Genomic DNA, 17,022 nt, shown 5'->3' with positions numbered 1-17,022 from the left:
TACCTCACGAGGCCTCACAACAACCTCCAAGTCATTATGACTATTCCTGCTTATAGGTGGATAAAGTGAGGCACAGAAAGGCAGATTGATTTGTCCAAGTGTCATAAGTGGGAGCCAGGATTTAACTTGCACCTTCCTGAATCTGAAGCTGGTATTTTCCACTATATCACGCTACCTTTCAAGTTTATGTTTGGAGAGTCAAGAGATGTTTCTGAAGCGCTGGTGCTCACAGACTTCTCCGTTAGGAATCTTGCTGGGGTTGTGCTGCCTCTTCCCTCCGCAGTAGGGCAGAGTCTGCTTGCCTTAAGGCCCAAGTGTATGTCCACTTACTCTGAGCCTAGCCTCACCTAGCCCTGCTTTGCTTCCTGCATCTCTGCCCTTCTGAGATGTGTTTTGTGTTTTTAATTGCAATGCCTCAGATTATGACAGGCCACGAGGAATGTGTGCAAATGCTGCTGGAACAAGAAGTGTCGATTCTCTGTAAAGATTCCAGAGGGAGGACACCCCTGCACTACGCGGCGGCTCGTGGCCATGCCACATGGCTGAGCGAGCTGCTCCAGATGGCACTTTCCGAGGAGGACTGTTCTTTCAAAGATAACCAAGGCTACACGCCACTGCACTGGGCTTGTTACAATGGTGAGTTGATTGTCCTTGGACTGTTTCCAGTAGACTTCCTGCCTGCCCCGTACCACTGTGGTCTCAGTGGAAGTGAGAACATAGTGTAACATTGTAAACCATGGTTTCCAATCTTTCTATATGTAAGATACCCTTTTCCCCCTTCATGACTACCATGATGCCCTAATGCAGTAAAAATTCACTTTCCTCTTTTTTTTTAATTAAAAAATTTTTCTTAATGTTTATTATTTATTTTTGAGAAAGAGAGAGAGAGCACAAGTGGTGAGGGTTAGAGAGAGAGGGAGACACAGAATCTGAAGCAGGCTCCAGGCTCCAAGCCGTCAGCCCAGAGACCAATGCAGGACTTGAACTCACCAACTGTGAGATCGTGCCCTGAGCCGAAGTCGGATATTTAACCAACTGAGCCACCCAGGCATCTCCACTTTCCTCCTTTTTGTTAACCTCTAACATGTAACTCCTATTCAGAGCTTTGGATGAACTGAAATAACTAGTTTTAATCAGGGTTTCTGGTTTACATGAGATAACCAGAGATCCTACAAGGAATTAAAATAATAAAGCTAAAAAAGCAAACAAAAAAATATGATTGTAATAATCTGTCACAATTGACCACTAGTAGATGCGTGATTTATTTTTTTGGCATTTCTTTTTATGTCTTATATCCCCTATTTATTTAGTAGCACTTGTTATTTGGGAGATTTTTAAAATTTTATTTCACTTATTTGAGTAAAAAAGGAAAATGCATACTAACTGTAACATATCAAAAATACTGAAGTGCCTAAAGTAAAATTGTCTCCATTTCCAAATTTACTTTCTGATGTAATTTGGTGTATATATATTTCATAATTTTCCCTTGAGAATAATAAATAAATACAATTATATATGCACCTATTTTTAAAAACTAGAATCATAGAGCAAATATTATGTAACTTTTTTGTCACTATTTACTTAACTTTCCATTGCAGATACTCTGACAAGTCAATATGTATCACTATACATTGATCTTTTTAATAGTTGTATATTTTGTAGCACATAGCTGGATAGATACAGGCATGTGTGAGTGTGTATACCAGAATCTATTATTTATTCATACCATATCCTTGTTGACGAACATTCAAATTGTTTTCAGGTTTTTTCCTATTACAAACAATGCTGCAGTGTGTATGTTCATATTATGGTAACTCGAGTTCTGTCAGATGTCCCCAAAAGTGAAATTGTTGATAAGAGGGCATACATGCCCTAAAATTTTTTAATTTTAGTAAATTATACCATATTACTTGGCAAAAAGAGTATAAAGATTTATTACTCCATCAAACGTGTATATAAAACTTACTATCTTCTTAAGCCTCTGCCAGCCCAAGATAGTATGTCTTTTTTAAAATTTTTGTCAGTTTGAAGGGCAAGAAACAGATATTTTTCAATTTGTGTTTCTCTGATAGTGTATTTATTTATGTATTTGTATTTCCTTTTCCAGACGAAGAAAGTGTCCTCTTCTGGACATTACCTTTTTCATCTGTTGCTCATTTTTCCCTACTGAGTGGTTTATCATTTCTCATAGTGTTTGCGGAAGTACCTTGTGTTAGAAATAGGAATTCTCCATTTGTTATGTGTGTTGCATTTGTCTTTGTTCCTTGTTTATGATATCTTTTTGATGCAGAGATTTTGAACTTTAAATGGTTGAATCTATCAATTTTTTTTCTTTTATTGCATCTAAGTTTCCAGTCTTGCTTAAGCAGGTCTTTCACCCCTAAGTGTATGTGGATATTTCCCCATGTGTTTCTTACTCAACTCCTATAACTTTATTTTTCCATTTTTAATTCTTCTATTAAATTTTTCACTCAAAAACTATGATTATTAGGTCCAGAAAGGTTTTTGGGTGCCCTGATATATCAACGTAAGACCTTTCATTATGGTTTCATTAGAGTCCTCCTTTTTTCAGTGGTTCCGACTTTGGTGAGAGCCACATTTTGCTGCTTGTTCGACTTGATTTTGCTCCTTCCCTGCCATTGGTGGATTGTGATTTTTTTCTCTCTACTAATGGATGAGAGCTCCCTAGCCCCCACCTGAATCAAGCTGTGAGATCTCTCTGGCACTGGAAAACCTACAGGAAGGGGGAAGACATAAGAGTGCTGATTATAGACCGCATAATTTAGACTGGAGTGGGATAGTGTGGGAATGGCAGGTGCCTCTGTTCTTGGGCCCATCCAGGTGCAAGGAGGGAAGGGGGAGACCCTCTCCTGAGCAATCACCTTGCCAGTGCAGCCTTTCAAATCTGAGATTCAAGCTCTCATTTTCCTAGAATCCCCTCCACTGAGCACTTAGAATATTGAAAGTTGTACAGGGGTCCTCAGTCCTCCCCACACAGATCTGAAATTGGGATTCACATAGTCTTCAAGGAATGGTAGATGTAGGTGCTGCATGAAGCTAGGTCCTTTGGGGGGAGTCATACTAATAGAGGGAAGCCCCTCTTCCCAGCACTTCAACAGTATCTAGGGTGGTTTGAGTGAGGGTTGGATATAGTTGGAAAGCTAAACAGTATAACTTGAATAAAGTTAGGCGATTTTATATTCATCACTTCATATGCTTCTTCATCCTAAAAACTGTTTCACCTTTTCTCTCTAGAGGTGCAAGAAAGGTTTGGCTTGCATTTTAACACTTAAAATTAGACACATCTATATAATTCTGAGGTGGACCATAAAAGAACTCTAATTTAGCACTAAGTTTAACCAAGAAGAGGTTCAGGAGAACAATCTATATTCCAAAGCCAAATAACTTTGCCTTCAACAATTGTACCTGGTCTCACAAAACACATATAGGTCCTTTATCAGCTGAAAACTCCATCATCCTGTGACCTAGGTAGGACAGGCATTACTAGTCTGATATTTTATATATGGGAAACTGAGGCTTACAAATCCCAAGTGAGTTGCCTAAGTCAGGTAACAAGTAAGCTGACAGAACTAGGGCCTTACTCAACTCAAATTCAGTTGATTTAGAAACTACTTGTTGGGGTGCCTGGGTGGCTCAGTCGGTTAAGCGGCTGACTTCGGCTCAGGTCATGATCTCGCAGTCTGTGAGTTCAAGCCCCGCATCAGGCTCTGTGCTGACAGCTCAGAGCCTGGAGCCTGTTTCAGATTCTGTGTCTCCCTCTCTCTGACCGTCCCCCGTTCATGCTTTGTCTCTCTCTGTCTCAAAAATAAATAAAAACGTTAAAAAAAAAATTTAAAAAAAAAAGAAACTACTTGTCATTTTGCTGAAAATAATTCCTCATATTCATTCCTCTACTTATTAAAAAAAATACTTATTGGGTACATACTATTTGCTGGGAACTGATCTTGGTGCTGTATTAAGCACATGTGTAGTATTTTATAGTCAAAGCCCTTTTTCACCTGCATTATCTCAAATACTAAATTCTATCAATCACATCTTCTTTCCTGAATTAGGTTGCATAATTGTAAGTGAACCTATTCATGAGGGTGAAAGGATAATTTCCTATGGTAAATATGGTCAACAGCTATGTCAGACATCTGACAAGAGCTGAGGATGATATAGAATCCATTCCACTTGCAAATGAGGTCTCTTCTTTATCTCTTTCTCTCCACCAGAACATATGGCCTTCACTGTTTCATTATGTCTCAGAACACCTGTGAGCATAGTTCATAACATTTTGGCATTTTGTGAATTTTATTCCATGGAGAATGAACATGCAGCCAATTCAGGAGAATTCAGTCGAATTCAATACTTAATGAAAAAAAAATAGATTGCGTTGAACAAAATTTCTTTCTGGGAAACTCCCTAAATTTTTTTGATTCCTTGCAGGTAATGAAAACTGTATAGAGGTACTTTTGGAGCAAAAATGTTTTCGAACATTTATCGGTAATCCCTTTACTCCACTGCACTGTGCAATGTAAGTAGAAATGCTGGAAGTTAATGGTGTTCCTTTAATCCTTTTAACTACATGCAAAGAAATTGCCTTTTAGAGAAGAGATGGGCTTTTAGACTAGAGATAAGACCAATATATTCCATTTTGCTGCTCATGGCAAATAGGTCTGATAGCAAAGTGTGGTCCCTAGTGTTAATGATTTTCCAGGAGCTTTTTGTAGAGTGCCCAGGTTTCCAGGGGGCTCACATATCACCAGAGGGAAACTACCTGAAAGGTAATGGGTGACTGCTAACAGGCACGTTACATACACACCAGGTGAAGAGTTCTTTAGATGTACCAAACTCTAAAAATAAGTTGGGGTTAGAAACAATGTACCTATGGATGATTGGAAAGACATTTTATAGCAGGAAGACTTTTTATATATTGTAATTCTCCATTCTTCATAGGTTGTAAATTCTTTTTTGATGAATGTAATTTTTTCTGCCATGTCATAGTATGAATGTTTAGAGAATACAGTGACTGTAAGTCCAACTTCCACAGTCAGCCTGGAGGATCATGGTCACCTGGGGCCTGTGTTTACCCAGGGGTTCGTATTCACCTGGGCAATTATGGTCAGCCTAGGGACCCAAGACTTGGGAGTGCTTTGTCTATGCATTTCTGTGTGCTTCACATGCAGCTGGGTCATTTGATTGAAAGATATTGGAGGCATAAAATGACTCCATAAAGAAAGGGTAAGGAATAAAGAGTAGGGGTGATTTTAAATTTGAAGGAAGCATTTCTTTGTCACTTTGGTATCCCCCCAAAACCTAACATGATGCCTTGTATAAGTGGTATGCAGTAAACACCTTCCTGGATGTAGGGGTTCTGAAGACATGCTGGGAATACAGAACATGTGCCATTCAAATGGTTAAAATGATTAAAGAAGACATTTGAAGTGATACAAACAATCTTTATTTTGCACTTCATGAAGCAGACTGTCTGCACTTTGAAGTTCAGAGAACTGCAGTTCAGAGAACTGCAAAATGGGGCGGAAAACAGGAAGCTTTTACAGAATAAAAAATCGGGAACAAGGAAGAGAAGGAATAAAAATGCCTGATTAGTGGGGCACCTGGGTGGCTCAGTCAGTTGAGTGTCCAACTTTGGCTCAGGTTGTGATCTCACAGTTTGTGGGTTTGAGCTCCACATAGGGCTCACTGCTATCAGCACAGTGATCCTCTGTCTCTCTGTCTCTCTGCCCCTCCCCCATTCATGCTCCCCCGCTCTCAAAAATAAATAAACATTAAAAAAAAAAAAAACCTGATTACCTAGGATTACAAATCTGAGGTATCATAGGAATGGAGCAATCACCCATATACCTTGGTGATTATTAATTGGTTAACTAGATGGTCTTATCTCTGGGAAGATGGAACATTTATAAGAACATGAAATGTAAAAGTTTTGTTTTGCTGATGTTGTTTCCCAGGACCAGTGGTGCCTCGTCTACTAAGGAAAGGTTAATGTGAGATCAATTTGACAGTTCTTCCTCCTCCCTTTGATCAACCTCTGGCCAACCAAGAGGTCTGAGCAAAGGTGATGTTGAAAGCTATTCTCAGTTACCATTGTCTCTTTGGGTGTCAGTATATATTTCACAGGAGGAGCTGATGTCAGGCTTACAGTCTAGTTGGAGGGAGACTATTTGTTAGCTTATGGTTGCACACACGCATCTAAAAACCTTGAGAGAACAACATACCAGGAGCAATAGACCAGGAAGATAATTATTAATAGTGAAAGTATTCCTTGGGAATGCAAGCTGGTGCAGCCACTCTGGAACACAGTATGGAGGTTCCTCAAAAAACTAAAAATAGAACTACCCTACGACCCAGCAATTGCACTGCTAGGCATTTATCCAAGAGACACAGGTGTGCTGTTTTGAAGGGACACATGCACCCCCATGTTTATAGCAGCACTATCAACAATAGCCAAAGTATGGAAAGAGCCCAAATGGCCATTGATGGATGAATGGATAAAGAAGATGTGATATATATATATACAACGGAGTATTACTCAGCAATCTAAAAGAATGAAGTCTGGCCATTTGCAACTATGTGGATGGAACTGGAGGGTATTACGCTAAGTGAAATTAGTCAGTCAGAGAAAGACAAATATCATATGACTTCACTCATATGAGGACTTTAAGAGACAAAACAAATGAACATAAGGGAAGGGAAACAAAAATAATATAAAAACAGGGAGGGGGACAAAGCATAAGAGACTCATAAATATGAAGAGTAAACTGAGGGTTACTGGAGGGTTGTGGGGGGGGGATGGGCTAAATGGGTAAGGGGCACTAAGGAGTCTACTCCTGAAATCATTGTTACACTATATGCTAACTAATTTGGATGTAAATTTTAAAAAATAAAAAATTAAATTAAAAATAAAAATAAGAAAAAAGTATTCCTAAGATTTGCAGGACATTCCTGAAACGGGGTCCCCATGAACCAAACCAACTAGAATCAAACCAAGAAATATGGTCCCAAAGAGGGGATACTTCTTTAAGCCAGCTGGCCTGTTAGTGTGTCTTGTATAACCGTGTTTCCACTTCCCTAGAAGTGTTATCCAGCAAGCTTGTTCTAGAGAAACCTAGACATTAGAAATCAGGAGAAAGTTTTTGATGGACAGAACCACAGGGTCACCAGTATTATAGCAAATCCAACAGTAAGTTGAGAGTTTGATTACCCTCCTTTGCAGTGGCCTGACATATGTGAGTGATGGCATTCTCTTTCTAGGCCAGCTCAAGGTGAGAGGTGGACACACGAATCATAAAGACCTTCATGGTATAATAATTAGGGAAAAAATGGCCAGAGAGGGAAAGAGGAATGGAGAGAAATGTTCTTGATCCAACATCTTCGGAGGAAACGGTGTACTTCAGTGTCAGCTACTAATCTTCACAGTCAATTTGATTTTGAAGTCTCTGGCATTGGCCCAGGACCAGATGTCAGATGAGCCTTCTACAGTCATGAGATTTGTACACCTTGTAATTTGGCAGCAGTGTCAGTGATCAAGGGTACTTCGCAGGGTCCTTTCCAGGAATTTCATTTTGCAAAAGCATCAGAGTAAAACAATAACTGCCTGTATATGACAAAGGACTTAAATAGGTCTATTGTGGAAGATCCGATAACAATTGCAAGGAATTGACAAGGAAATTTGGTAATTTTTGTTACACATAACATTTAACATGATAAGTGGAATTATGGACAGATAAAATTATACCAGAATGCATCAGAATTTTAGGAATTTTATACAATTTCTGGAACACTTATGATAACGTATGTATGCTCACCATATAACCTGAAAACATCATTTCTTATCTGACAATGCTTCCTATATAATTTAACATACCAAATAAGCCTGATTAGTTTAATATTTATCCTTTCATAAGGAAAGAGAAAGAATCTTTTGAGATGTTTCAGGTACCTTTGAAAAATACCCAACTTCGTTCAAGGTCAAAAAGACTTCATTTAGAATTTTATTTGCGGGTGGGGTGCCTGGATGGCTCAGTTGGTTGACCATCCAACTTTGGCTCAGATCATGATCTCATGGTTCATGAGTTCTAGCCCCACATCAGGCTATGCACTGACAGCACAATAAACATTAAAAAAAAGAATTTGTTATGGAAGAAGTTTATCAAAAATATCAAAAGATTTTAAAACACTTGGTCAAATAGGATCATAGGTCACTGTGCAACAATATTTAGTTATCCATTTAACCAAAGTGATAGTTAAAGACTTTAAGTCTTTACTTTCAAATACAGAAAACTTCATACTGGCTAAAAAAACAAACAAACAAAAAACTCCTTAGCTCTTTTTCTTAAGTAATTAAAGACCCATTGGGGACACCTGGGTGTCTGACTCTTGATTTTGGCTAAGGTCATGATCTCGTGGTTCATGAGTTCAAGCCTCACATCAGGCTCTGTGCTGACAGCACGGAGCCTGCTTAGGATTCTCTCTCCTCTCTCTCTCTGCCCCTCCCCTGGGCTTGTGTGCATGCATGCACACACACTCTCTATCTCTCTCAAATAAATAAACTTTTAAAAAAAGTAAGATAAAACAAAGACATGATAAAGATAGCATAAAACACATTAAACTATTTTGGTAAGAAATAAATCTTTTGCTTTTCAGGAGGATTTCTTAAAAGGTTAAAAAAAAACACCTTTGCTTATAATTTCTTATTGAGTGCAGACCAATAATCTAAAAAAACAAAAAAACAAAAACAAAAAAAACCCGTTGTTCTTTTATTTAACAGAGAGAAAACCAAATTCTGATTTTGCACTAGTGTACTTTTGATGCTAAAACTCATTTTTTTAAACTTAAATACATCCATTCCAATCTTAGCCAGCTTGACCACACATAGAATTCCTTTTCCAAGATTCCTTTTCTGCAGGTCTTTTACAACTTTTATGTCCATTCAGATTTTATACTAATTTTCCTCTCTCTTTCTTGTTCCAGAAAAAAAGTCATTTTACTTTAGTAAAAAATTACTTTCTCTTTTTTCTTATCAAAATAATCGAATAAACAAAAAAAAAAAAAACCCGTATCTTTCGTACCTTTCCTTATCCAAAAAAATACATTCTACTTTTATTACCTACCTTTCTTACACAGTTGTTTTCTTTCACCCTTATTATGTCTCAATAATTTTAATTGATTAAACTTCTTAACCTCTAGAGCCCTAACTCCTAGTGAAAACTAAGAAGTAAGCAATAGTGGATTGTCTATTACATTAGCATTCGGTGGATTGGCAAATTTATAAATAAATTTCATAATTTTGAGAAGTATATTTCTCCCACATAGTACATTTTTCAATGTGGTATAAAACATGTTTACAAACAGAGCAAAACATCTCTAGCACCTTGGTCAAAGGAAGCCAAAAGTAGATAAATCTATGTTCAGTAATTAATGTTTCAGAATTTTATGTTAATTGGAAATGATCTATATAGTCAATGAATATCCATCATTTAATTTATCTCATATAACTTTAAAGCTTCAGGTTACCAAAAACATTTTGGAAACTTTTCTTAAGTATACACACCATAAAGCATAATTATTGTTGAAAAGTTTATTTACAAACTTTTATCTTACTTACATCTATATTTTTTCTTACATCTATTTAATTTACTTGTGCTTAACAATTGTTTAGATCACTCATGAAAGTTTCATGAGATAGTAAACAGCTAACAATCATCTTAAATTACCTTTCTTGCTGACAAATTCTGTAACAGTGATGACATGAGCTTATTTGATTTTTAGTACACATAAGTAGAATGAAAGTTTTATGTCTACATTATACATCCTGATAATTCTGAAGACATGCCTGCTTTAAATTAAACCAACCATCCTAAAATTATTCTTTGTTTACCAAAGATAACCTAGATCATGTGAACCTGAAAAACATTTAGGTTAGTTTCTATATTTCAGAGAATATACTTGACTTCTGTACGTGCTTAATATTCTTTAAGCCAATTAAATAGAGCTCTTTACAAATTAATTTTGGTAATATTATCAGGAAGTAGAAAAAAACATAACATACATACATAGACATACATACACATATAGATGGATACAAACAGAAATCTTACAGCTTTTGTTTTCAAATTTTAGCCTTTAAACAGGTATGATAATGCAAAGCTCGCTAGTTTATTTTAAAAAAAACAACAGGGCGTGTGGGTGGTTCAACTGGTTAAGCATCTGGCTCAGGTCATGATCTCATAGTTTTTGAGGTTGAGCCCCACATGGGGTTCTGTGCCAACACCTCAGAGCCTGGAGCCTACTTCACATTCTGTGTCTCCCTCTCTCTCTGTCCCTCCCTCACTGGTGCTCTCTGTCTCTGTCTCTCTCTCAAAATTAATAAACACAAAAAAATTTTAAAAAAGAAATTGAAACAACAAGGAAATCAATTTACAAATCAATAACAAAATTCTTCAAAAATTGGAGATGAAACATCATACTTACTCTTCCACTCACACTCTCTCTCTCAAAAAGAAATAAACATTTGAAAAAAAATTTTTAACAAAACAAATACATAGATCTAAATTTTGTTTTTGACAAATGGAATTAGTTAAGGTTATCTGCTCAGATGGCTTAAACCTCTTTACTAATATTTAAGGAGAAAACTTAAGATTTAAAAAAAAAATTTAAGTTATTTATTTATTTATCTTGAGAGAGAAAGAGCACAAGTGGGGTAGGAGCAGAGAGAGAGGAAGAGAGAATCCCAAGTAGGCTCTGTGCTGTCAGTGCAGAGCCCAATGTAGGGCTCAAACTCACCAACCATGAGATCATGAACTGAGCTGAAATCAAGAGTCTGAGACTTAACTGACTCAGCCACCTAGGCACCCCTAAACATTTTTTTAAATTCCAGTATAGTTAATATACAGTGTTATATTAGTTTCAGGTGTACAATATAGAGATTTAGAGATTCCGTACATCACCCAGTGCTCATCAACACTTAGGATTTTTTATTTCCTAGTTTCCAAATAGCCTTTCTTTTTTTCTTCTTTTTTCTGACAAGAATTATTTCCCTGAAATGTGCATTTCAAACAGATGGCCTACAAACAAGTTCCTAGAGAAGACCTTTATAACATTTACATCTCAAAGGCACAGGGAAAGAATGCAGTAATTCTTTCTTCCAAGAAGGACTTCTGTTTCCTAAATCTAGGATTTTACAATACCTACAAGCCTTTGAGATGAATAGAGGATATTTGGGGATTGATAAAAAGGATAGGTGAGCTTTTTCTGTTCTTTAAAAACCGAATTTGTAAGGCAAGGAAGGTTGGTTTTAATTCCCCCCAAAAAGGGGGCTGACCTACTCATCCAACTACATTATCTTTAATTTGCTTTTTTACATCAAGGAGAAAATCTTCCTTCAACTAAGATAGAAATCAAAGGCTTCCTTTGTTCTAGATTTAGAGCTGTTTATCTTTGGAATGCCCCTGGTTCCCCACTCCCAACACCAGGTACATAGTTTCATTTAACTTAGTGGAAAGGCCTAAAAAAAAAGTTACTATCAGGCTCTGAATACCAACTTCCTATTTGGCCAACTTCTGACCATGAAGCAACTTTAAAAAAAAGAAGGAAGGAAGGAAGGAAGGAAGGAAGGAAGGAAGGAAGGAAGGAAAGAAAGAAAGAAAGAAAGAAAGAAAGAAAGAAAGAAAGAAAGAAAGAAAGAAAGAAAGAGAAAGAAAGAAAGAAAAAGAAAGAAAGAAAGAAAAAGGCATTTCCAATATCTTGTCAAGTTTCAGCCTGGGCAAACGGTAAATATCCCTGGCAATACTGAACAACCCATGGAATGCAAGAGGTGCCCCCAAAGATGGTACAAAAGATACTACTCTCCCAAGATCCACAGCTACCTCCTAAAGATTGCCAAAAGAAAGAAGGATTTAGGACAAGCAAGAAGGCAATAGCAGTCCCTGGAAGAGAAAAGGATCAATAAACCAAATTCATAAGAGTGAATTTGGAAAGGAAGGGAAAACACAAAATTATACCTTCCCCTCTTGACCAGGCACCACAGAGACCAGAAAAGCTGAATCTGGTAAGAATTCTCACTCTTTGCCCGCTCTTGCCAGTTTTCCCAGGATCCCATCTGCAGGCTCCAGAGTGAGTGGAGTTTAAAGTAGAGAATATTGCTCTGGTATGTGTCTACCGGAATTTGGCAAGATTTTTCCATTAATTTTAATTTTATTTCGACTTGGCTGTTAAAAGGAATAACTTATAGCAGTTTACCGGAGAATTCCTTGGCATCTTATCAACACTGGAGGGGGCCCATATAATAGGGGCCCTCCTTTGAGGGTATATATGGGGACATTTGAGTTGGTATCAGAGGATTTGCACAAAACCTTCTAGGACAATCTTTTCTCCAGTGTCCTGGTGGATTGCAAATGAGACACCAATTTCTGAGCCACTGTTTTGATGATGGTGCACTGAGGTGTTGTTTTAAGTTTCTGGCCTTGGAGCAGTTGTAGCTATAGGGCCAGTAACTCTGAAAAGACTTGTTTACGCTCTTGTAGCCTCTTAACAGTGGAAAGGCAATTCAGAAGTGAATTAGTAGACTGTAAGTACTCAGGTAAGGGAGGATAGAGGGCAGTAGTAGGAGTCATATCAGTCTTACAGTCTTTATTTCAGGTACCTCTTGTGTCTTTAATTTTTCATTAACCTTTTGCAATGAATCTTTCAATGAAGCTACCTTGGAATCTTGAAACCTTTTGGAAGCTTCTGCAGACCAATAAAAATAGGCATCCCATTCTCTTTGTTGATTTGGGAACCCTTGCTCTCAAGTCTTCTTCTCAAAGGAACAATCTTACCTAATTGGAACATTCCCCATGATGGCCATTTTAATTCTGGGTTGTCTTAGTAAGAGTTTGCCATTTTCGTAGGTATCCATCGCATCTGGGACCACAGTTCTTAGACATAAAATAAGCAACTGTGCTTGAAGGCAGAGTGCTCAATTCTTTGAAACTTGAGGATGTCATTTCTTTAGCTAAGCCTAGAGTCTCTTGGAACCAAATTAATACCTGAGAGAGATGTACCATTGAGTTTGGGATTTGTGTGGTGTTTTACAGTGTACCTTGTTGCATGAAATTTTCTTGAAGTTGTTGGGTGACCTAGTATGAATCTAATCTGTTCCATGACCAGCTTATCACAGAAGTATGTGGTGAGCACTGTAACAGCTTTTAAGTGCCCAACCTATGCCCATCAATTTTGTGGCTTTGATTTCTAAGATTCTCATTAACAAAAGATCTATTACTCGTCACAAGCATTCTTTACAATGGTGGATGCCCTAAGGGCTTCGAATAGTCCAACTTGTGCCTACTTAGATTTTGATGTGCCGTTGGTCAAAACAGTCTGCATTTTTGCAGACTTTTAATTTATTTCCCCAAGTCTCCCAGTGGTTTATGCTGTAGACTTAAATCATGGTCCCTGTTAGTCCCACAACTGCTGTCACCTAACTGTCCCTGAGCCTTTTCTGAATCATAGAACCTCTCTGGGAACTTTAATGAACACTTTTCCCTTAAAAAGTTTTGGATAAAGTGCGTTTGGCCTGGACCGTTTCAGACAAGGGAGCGGACCTCAAATCCAAGAGTGACTCACCCCCGGCCCTTGGTAACCAGAGGAGAGTGAACTCAGGGTTAGGCAGGTGCCTTGCTTGTCTTTTCCTCTTGCAGGCTGTTAGTAGTCAGCTTAGAATCCCACCCTCGTCACCTGTTAAACTGATTAAAGAAGACAATTTAGGTGATATACATCTTATTTAACGCTTCCTGAAGCAAGCAGTTCTCCAAACTCTTGAGAATGGAGACTGCCTGCTTCATGAAGCATTAAATGAAGTTTGTTCGTGTGATCTAAATTGTCTTCTGCAATCATGTGAACAGATCATAAACCCCAGATATTTGAATCAGATTTTTTTTAATGTGTCAGATTGTTAAAATATATAGTGCATAGGAAGATGGAGTGGGAGGAAACATGTAATTTTTAAAAGAGTGATACCTTAAAATGTAAACCTTATTTTCATTTTAGAATAAACGATCATGAGAATTGTGCGTCATTGCTACTTGGGGCCATAGATTCCAGCATTGTCAATTGCAGAGATGACAAAGGCAGGTAAGTGATACTGAGATGGCATGCCTCTTGTCTTGATCAATCTTAGTCTCTGCTTTGTGGTTGTAAAGTAGCCAAACATTTATTTTTTTGTTTAGTTTAAAAAGTAATATAGGGGCACCTTGGTGGCTCAGTCAGTTGAGCATATGATTCTCGATTTTGGCTTAGGTCATGATCCCAGGGTCTTGGGATTGAGCCCCACATCAGACTCTGTGCTGAGTGTGGAACCTGCCTGGGATTCTCTCTCTCTGTCTCTCTTTCTCTCTTCCTCTACCCCTCTTCCCCACTCATACTCTTTCTCTCTCTCTCTCTCTCTCTCTCTCTCTCAAAAAAAAAAAAAAAGAACAAACAATAAAAGTCACAAAAAGTAATGTAAAAGCATGGCTTTTAAAAATTAAATATAATGAATATGTAATTAGGAGAAATTACTCTCTTATCCCAGAAGCCCCAGCCTCTTCCATCACCTTAAATTGATCTTTTCACATTTTTATATTCTACCAAGTAATTTCTACACAATAACCACAAACATATGTAAAAAAATATATACTTATGCTCTTATGCAAATGGGAGAATTCTGTTGCAATGCTCTGCTTTTAGGGTATCTTGGAAACCTTTTCATACCAGAATATGTAGATTTACCAGATTATTTTTGAAGCTGCATATTACTTCACTGAATCGCTATACTCATTTAATCAGCCTGCCTTCTAGTGAAGAACATTTAATTTGTTTCCAGTATTTTGCTGTTTCGCAGAGTGGTGCAGTGAGCAGTCTAGTGTATGTGTGTGTTCACATGACCAAGTACATCTAGGAAATAAAGTTTTAAACATGGATTTACTTGGTTAGAAGGTCAGTGGTTTTTATTTTTGATAAATAATACCAAATTGTACTCCTAGAGAAATCTACTGTCCACAGTAGATAATGTGGGCTTTTTTATTATTTAAATAGCCAATTATCTATAAAATTAAGGCCTAATTTTGAAAGTATCTTTATCAAAGATAAGAAAGAAGTCACTGGAACTCAACATTAAAGGGTCAGTGCAGATGCTCACTTTATTATCAAGGCCACCACTTACACCCTCCAAATCTAGGGGGTGCCATTCACCTAGGTGACTGAATGGACCTTGGAGAGGGCCTGATTGTCATCTCAGTAAACTGAGAAGGTTTAAATCCCTAAGATGACACTGTGCACATGTTTCTCAGGCATATACAGAAAGAGTGTGTTGAGTTTAAAGGAAACTAAAATTGGGGCACCTGGGTGGCTCAGTCGGTTGAGCATCCAAGTTTGGCTCGGGTCATGATCTCGTGGTTCATGGGTTTGAGCCCCACATCGGGCTCTGTGCTGACAGCTCAGAGCCTGGAGTCTGCTTCGGATTCCGTGTCTACCTCTCTCTCTCCCCTCCCCTGCCTGTTCTCTTTCTCTCTCTCTCTCTCTCTCTCTTTCTCTCAAAAGTGATAAAAGTAAAAAATAAATAATAAAGGAAACTAACATCCTGTTTGTTTTAAATCATTAGGACACCGCTTCATGCGGCAGCATTTGCTGATCACGTGGAGTGCTTGCAGCTTCTTCTGAGACACAGTGCCGAAGTGAACGCAGCAGATAATTCAGGGAAAACAGCACTGATGATGGCTGCTGAGAATGGGCAGGCAGGCGCTGTGGGTATGTGCTGACTGGTGGGCTTCACATCCACGCCCAACCAAAACCAGAGTAGCATAAAACCGAGAATCAGTTATTCTCTTGGTATATGCATGTAAAAAAGGCCAGCATTTTATTTAAGCCACTTGACTCTACTTGCTAATCATCCTCAGTCCCCTGTTATTTGATTATTGGTGGACCTCTTCAAAGTGAACTCATCTCTGCAGTGAAACATCTCAACATTTAGAGACCAAATATAGCAACAGATTTATTTGACCTGGAAATAACAGAACTGTGTACAGAGAATTAAACTTGATGCCTGTAGACCTTGGGTTTGGATGGAACAAATGTGGCGATAAAGTATTCCTCTTTTTTTTCTTTAAAAGCATTAAATATGATTACGTGACCATACTGATTTGAATGTGTGATTATAATTGGCATGTAGTCTGAGTAATTCTCTCTTGGCTTTTTCTATAGATATCTTGGTGAACAGTGCCCAGGCTGATCTGACTGTAAAGGATAAAGACTTGAACACATCCTTACATTTGGCTAGTAGCAAAGTATGTAAATGAATTTGAAACAGTGTTACTTAGTGTTGTAATAATAGGAAAAATAATACCACTTGAATGCTATCTCAGAAGCGTGTATCATGTCTCTTAATTAAGATGTACATTTCCCCAAGGTGTTGTCAACTCTAAGCATAATGGAAGGGGAAGAGGCAAAAAGGCAGACCCACGCAGGGGTTGATGAGGATATGACTTTCATGGCATGTGACACTTGCATTCTTGTGTGGTCTATCTTCATGCTGCCACTGTGTCTGTCTCCATGGTTGCATGACTATATCATTTTGGTTTGAAACACAGGCTGGGGCTGTAGTTACATGGCTTCTAAAGTATAAAAAGGTCCACTTGTTTTCATTTTGTTCCATTTGAAAACATTGTAATAACACAGCCAAAAATTACTCTCCTAGGAGGCAAATTAGTGCATTCATGTGCATTTCTACCTTCTGTCCTTTTTTCTGATGCATACGTAGTTCACCACAAGGAATGTGTTTGAGTTTTTTTGTTTGTTTTTTTTTAATAGTATGATGTTCGCATGTAGCCCAAGATTCCTGATTCTGTAAAAGATAAATGACATATAAATACATATATAATTTTACAAAAGGGAGATCATACTATTTTAAACCCTGCTTTTGTTACTGAATCATCTCTTATGAATATCTTTCTTTTAGATATCAAATTTTTATAGTGTTTTAGA

General features: G+C 37.7%; 1 protein-coding gene across 7 annotated transcripts in view; it reads left to right on the top strand.

The window, feature by feature from the left end:
* ANKRD44 (ankyrin repeat domain 44) overlaps nucleotides 1-17,022 on the top strand; it is a 227,656-nt gene that overhangs the window by 185,399 nt on the left and 25,235 nt on the right. For all 7 annotated transcript variants that reach the window (XM_015543192.2, XM_015543193.2, XM_042994983.1 and 4 more), the window contains exons 21-25: nucleotides 420-636; nucleotides 4,450-4,537; nucleotides 14,053-14,136; nucleotides 15,644-15,789; nucleotides 16,243-16,325. In XM_015543192.2, coding sequence (XP_015398678.2) covers nucleotides 420-636; nucleotides 4,450-4,537; nucleotides 14,053-14,136; nucleotides 15,644-15,789; nucleotides 16,243-16,325 — 618 coding nt within the window. The remainder of the gene's footprint in view (nucleotides 1-419; nucleotides 637-4,449; nucleotides 4,538-14,052; nucleotides 14,137-15,643; nucleotides 15,790-16,242; nucleotides 16,326-17,022) is intronic.

Source organism: Panthera tigris, chromosome C1 (genome assembly GCF_018350195.1).
Source record: "Panthera tigris isolate Pti1 chromosome C1, P.tigris_Pti1_mat1.1, whole genome shotgun sequence".
In the NCBI taxonomy this organism is placed as follows: domain Eukaryota; kingdom Metazoa; phylum Chordata; class Mammalia; order Carnivora; family Felidae; genus Panthera; species Panthera tigris.
Note: the sequence above shows the minus strand (reverse complement) of the source record. Positions and strands in the feature narration are given on the sequence as shown.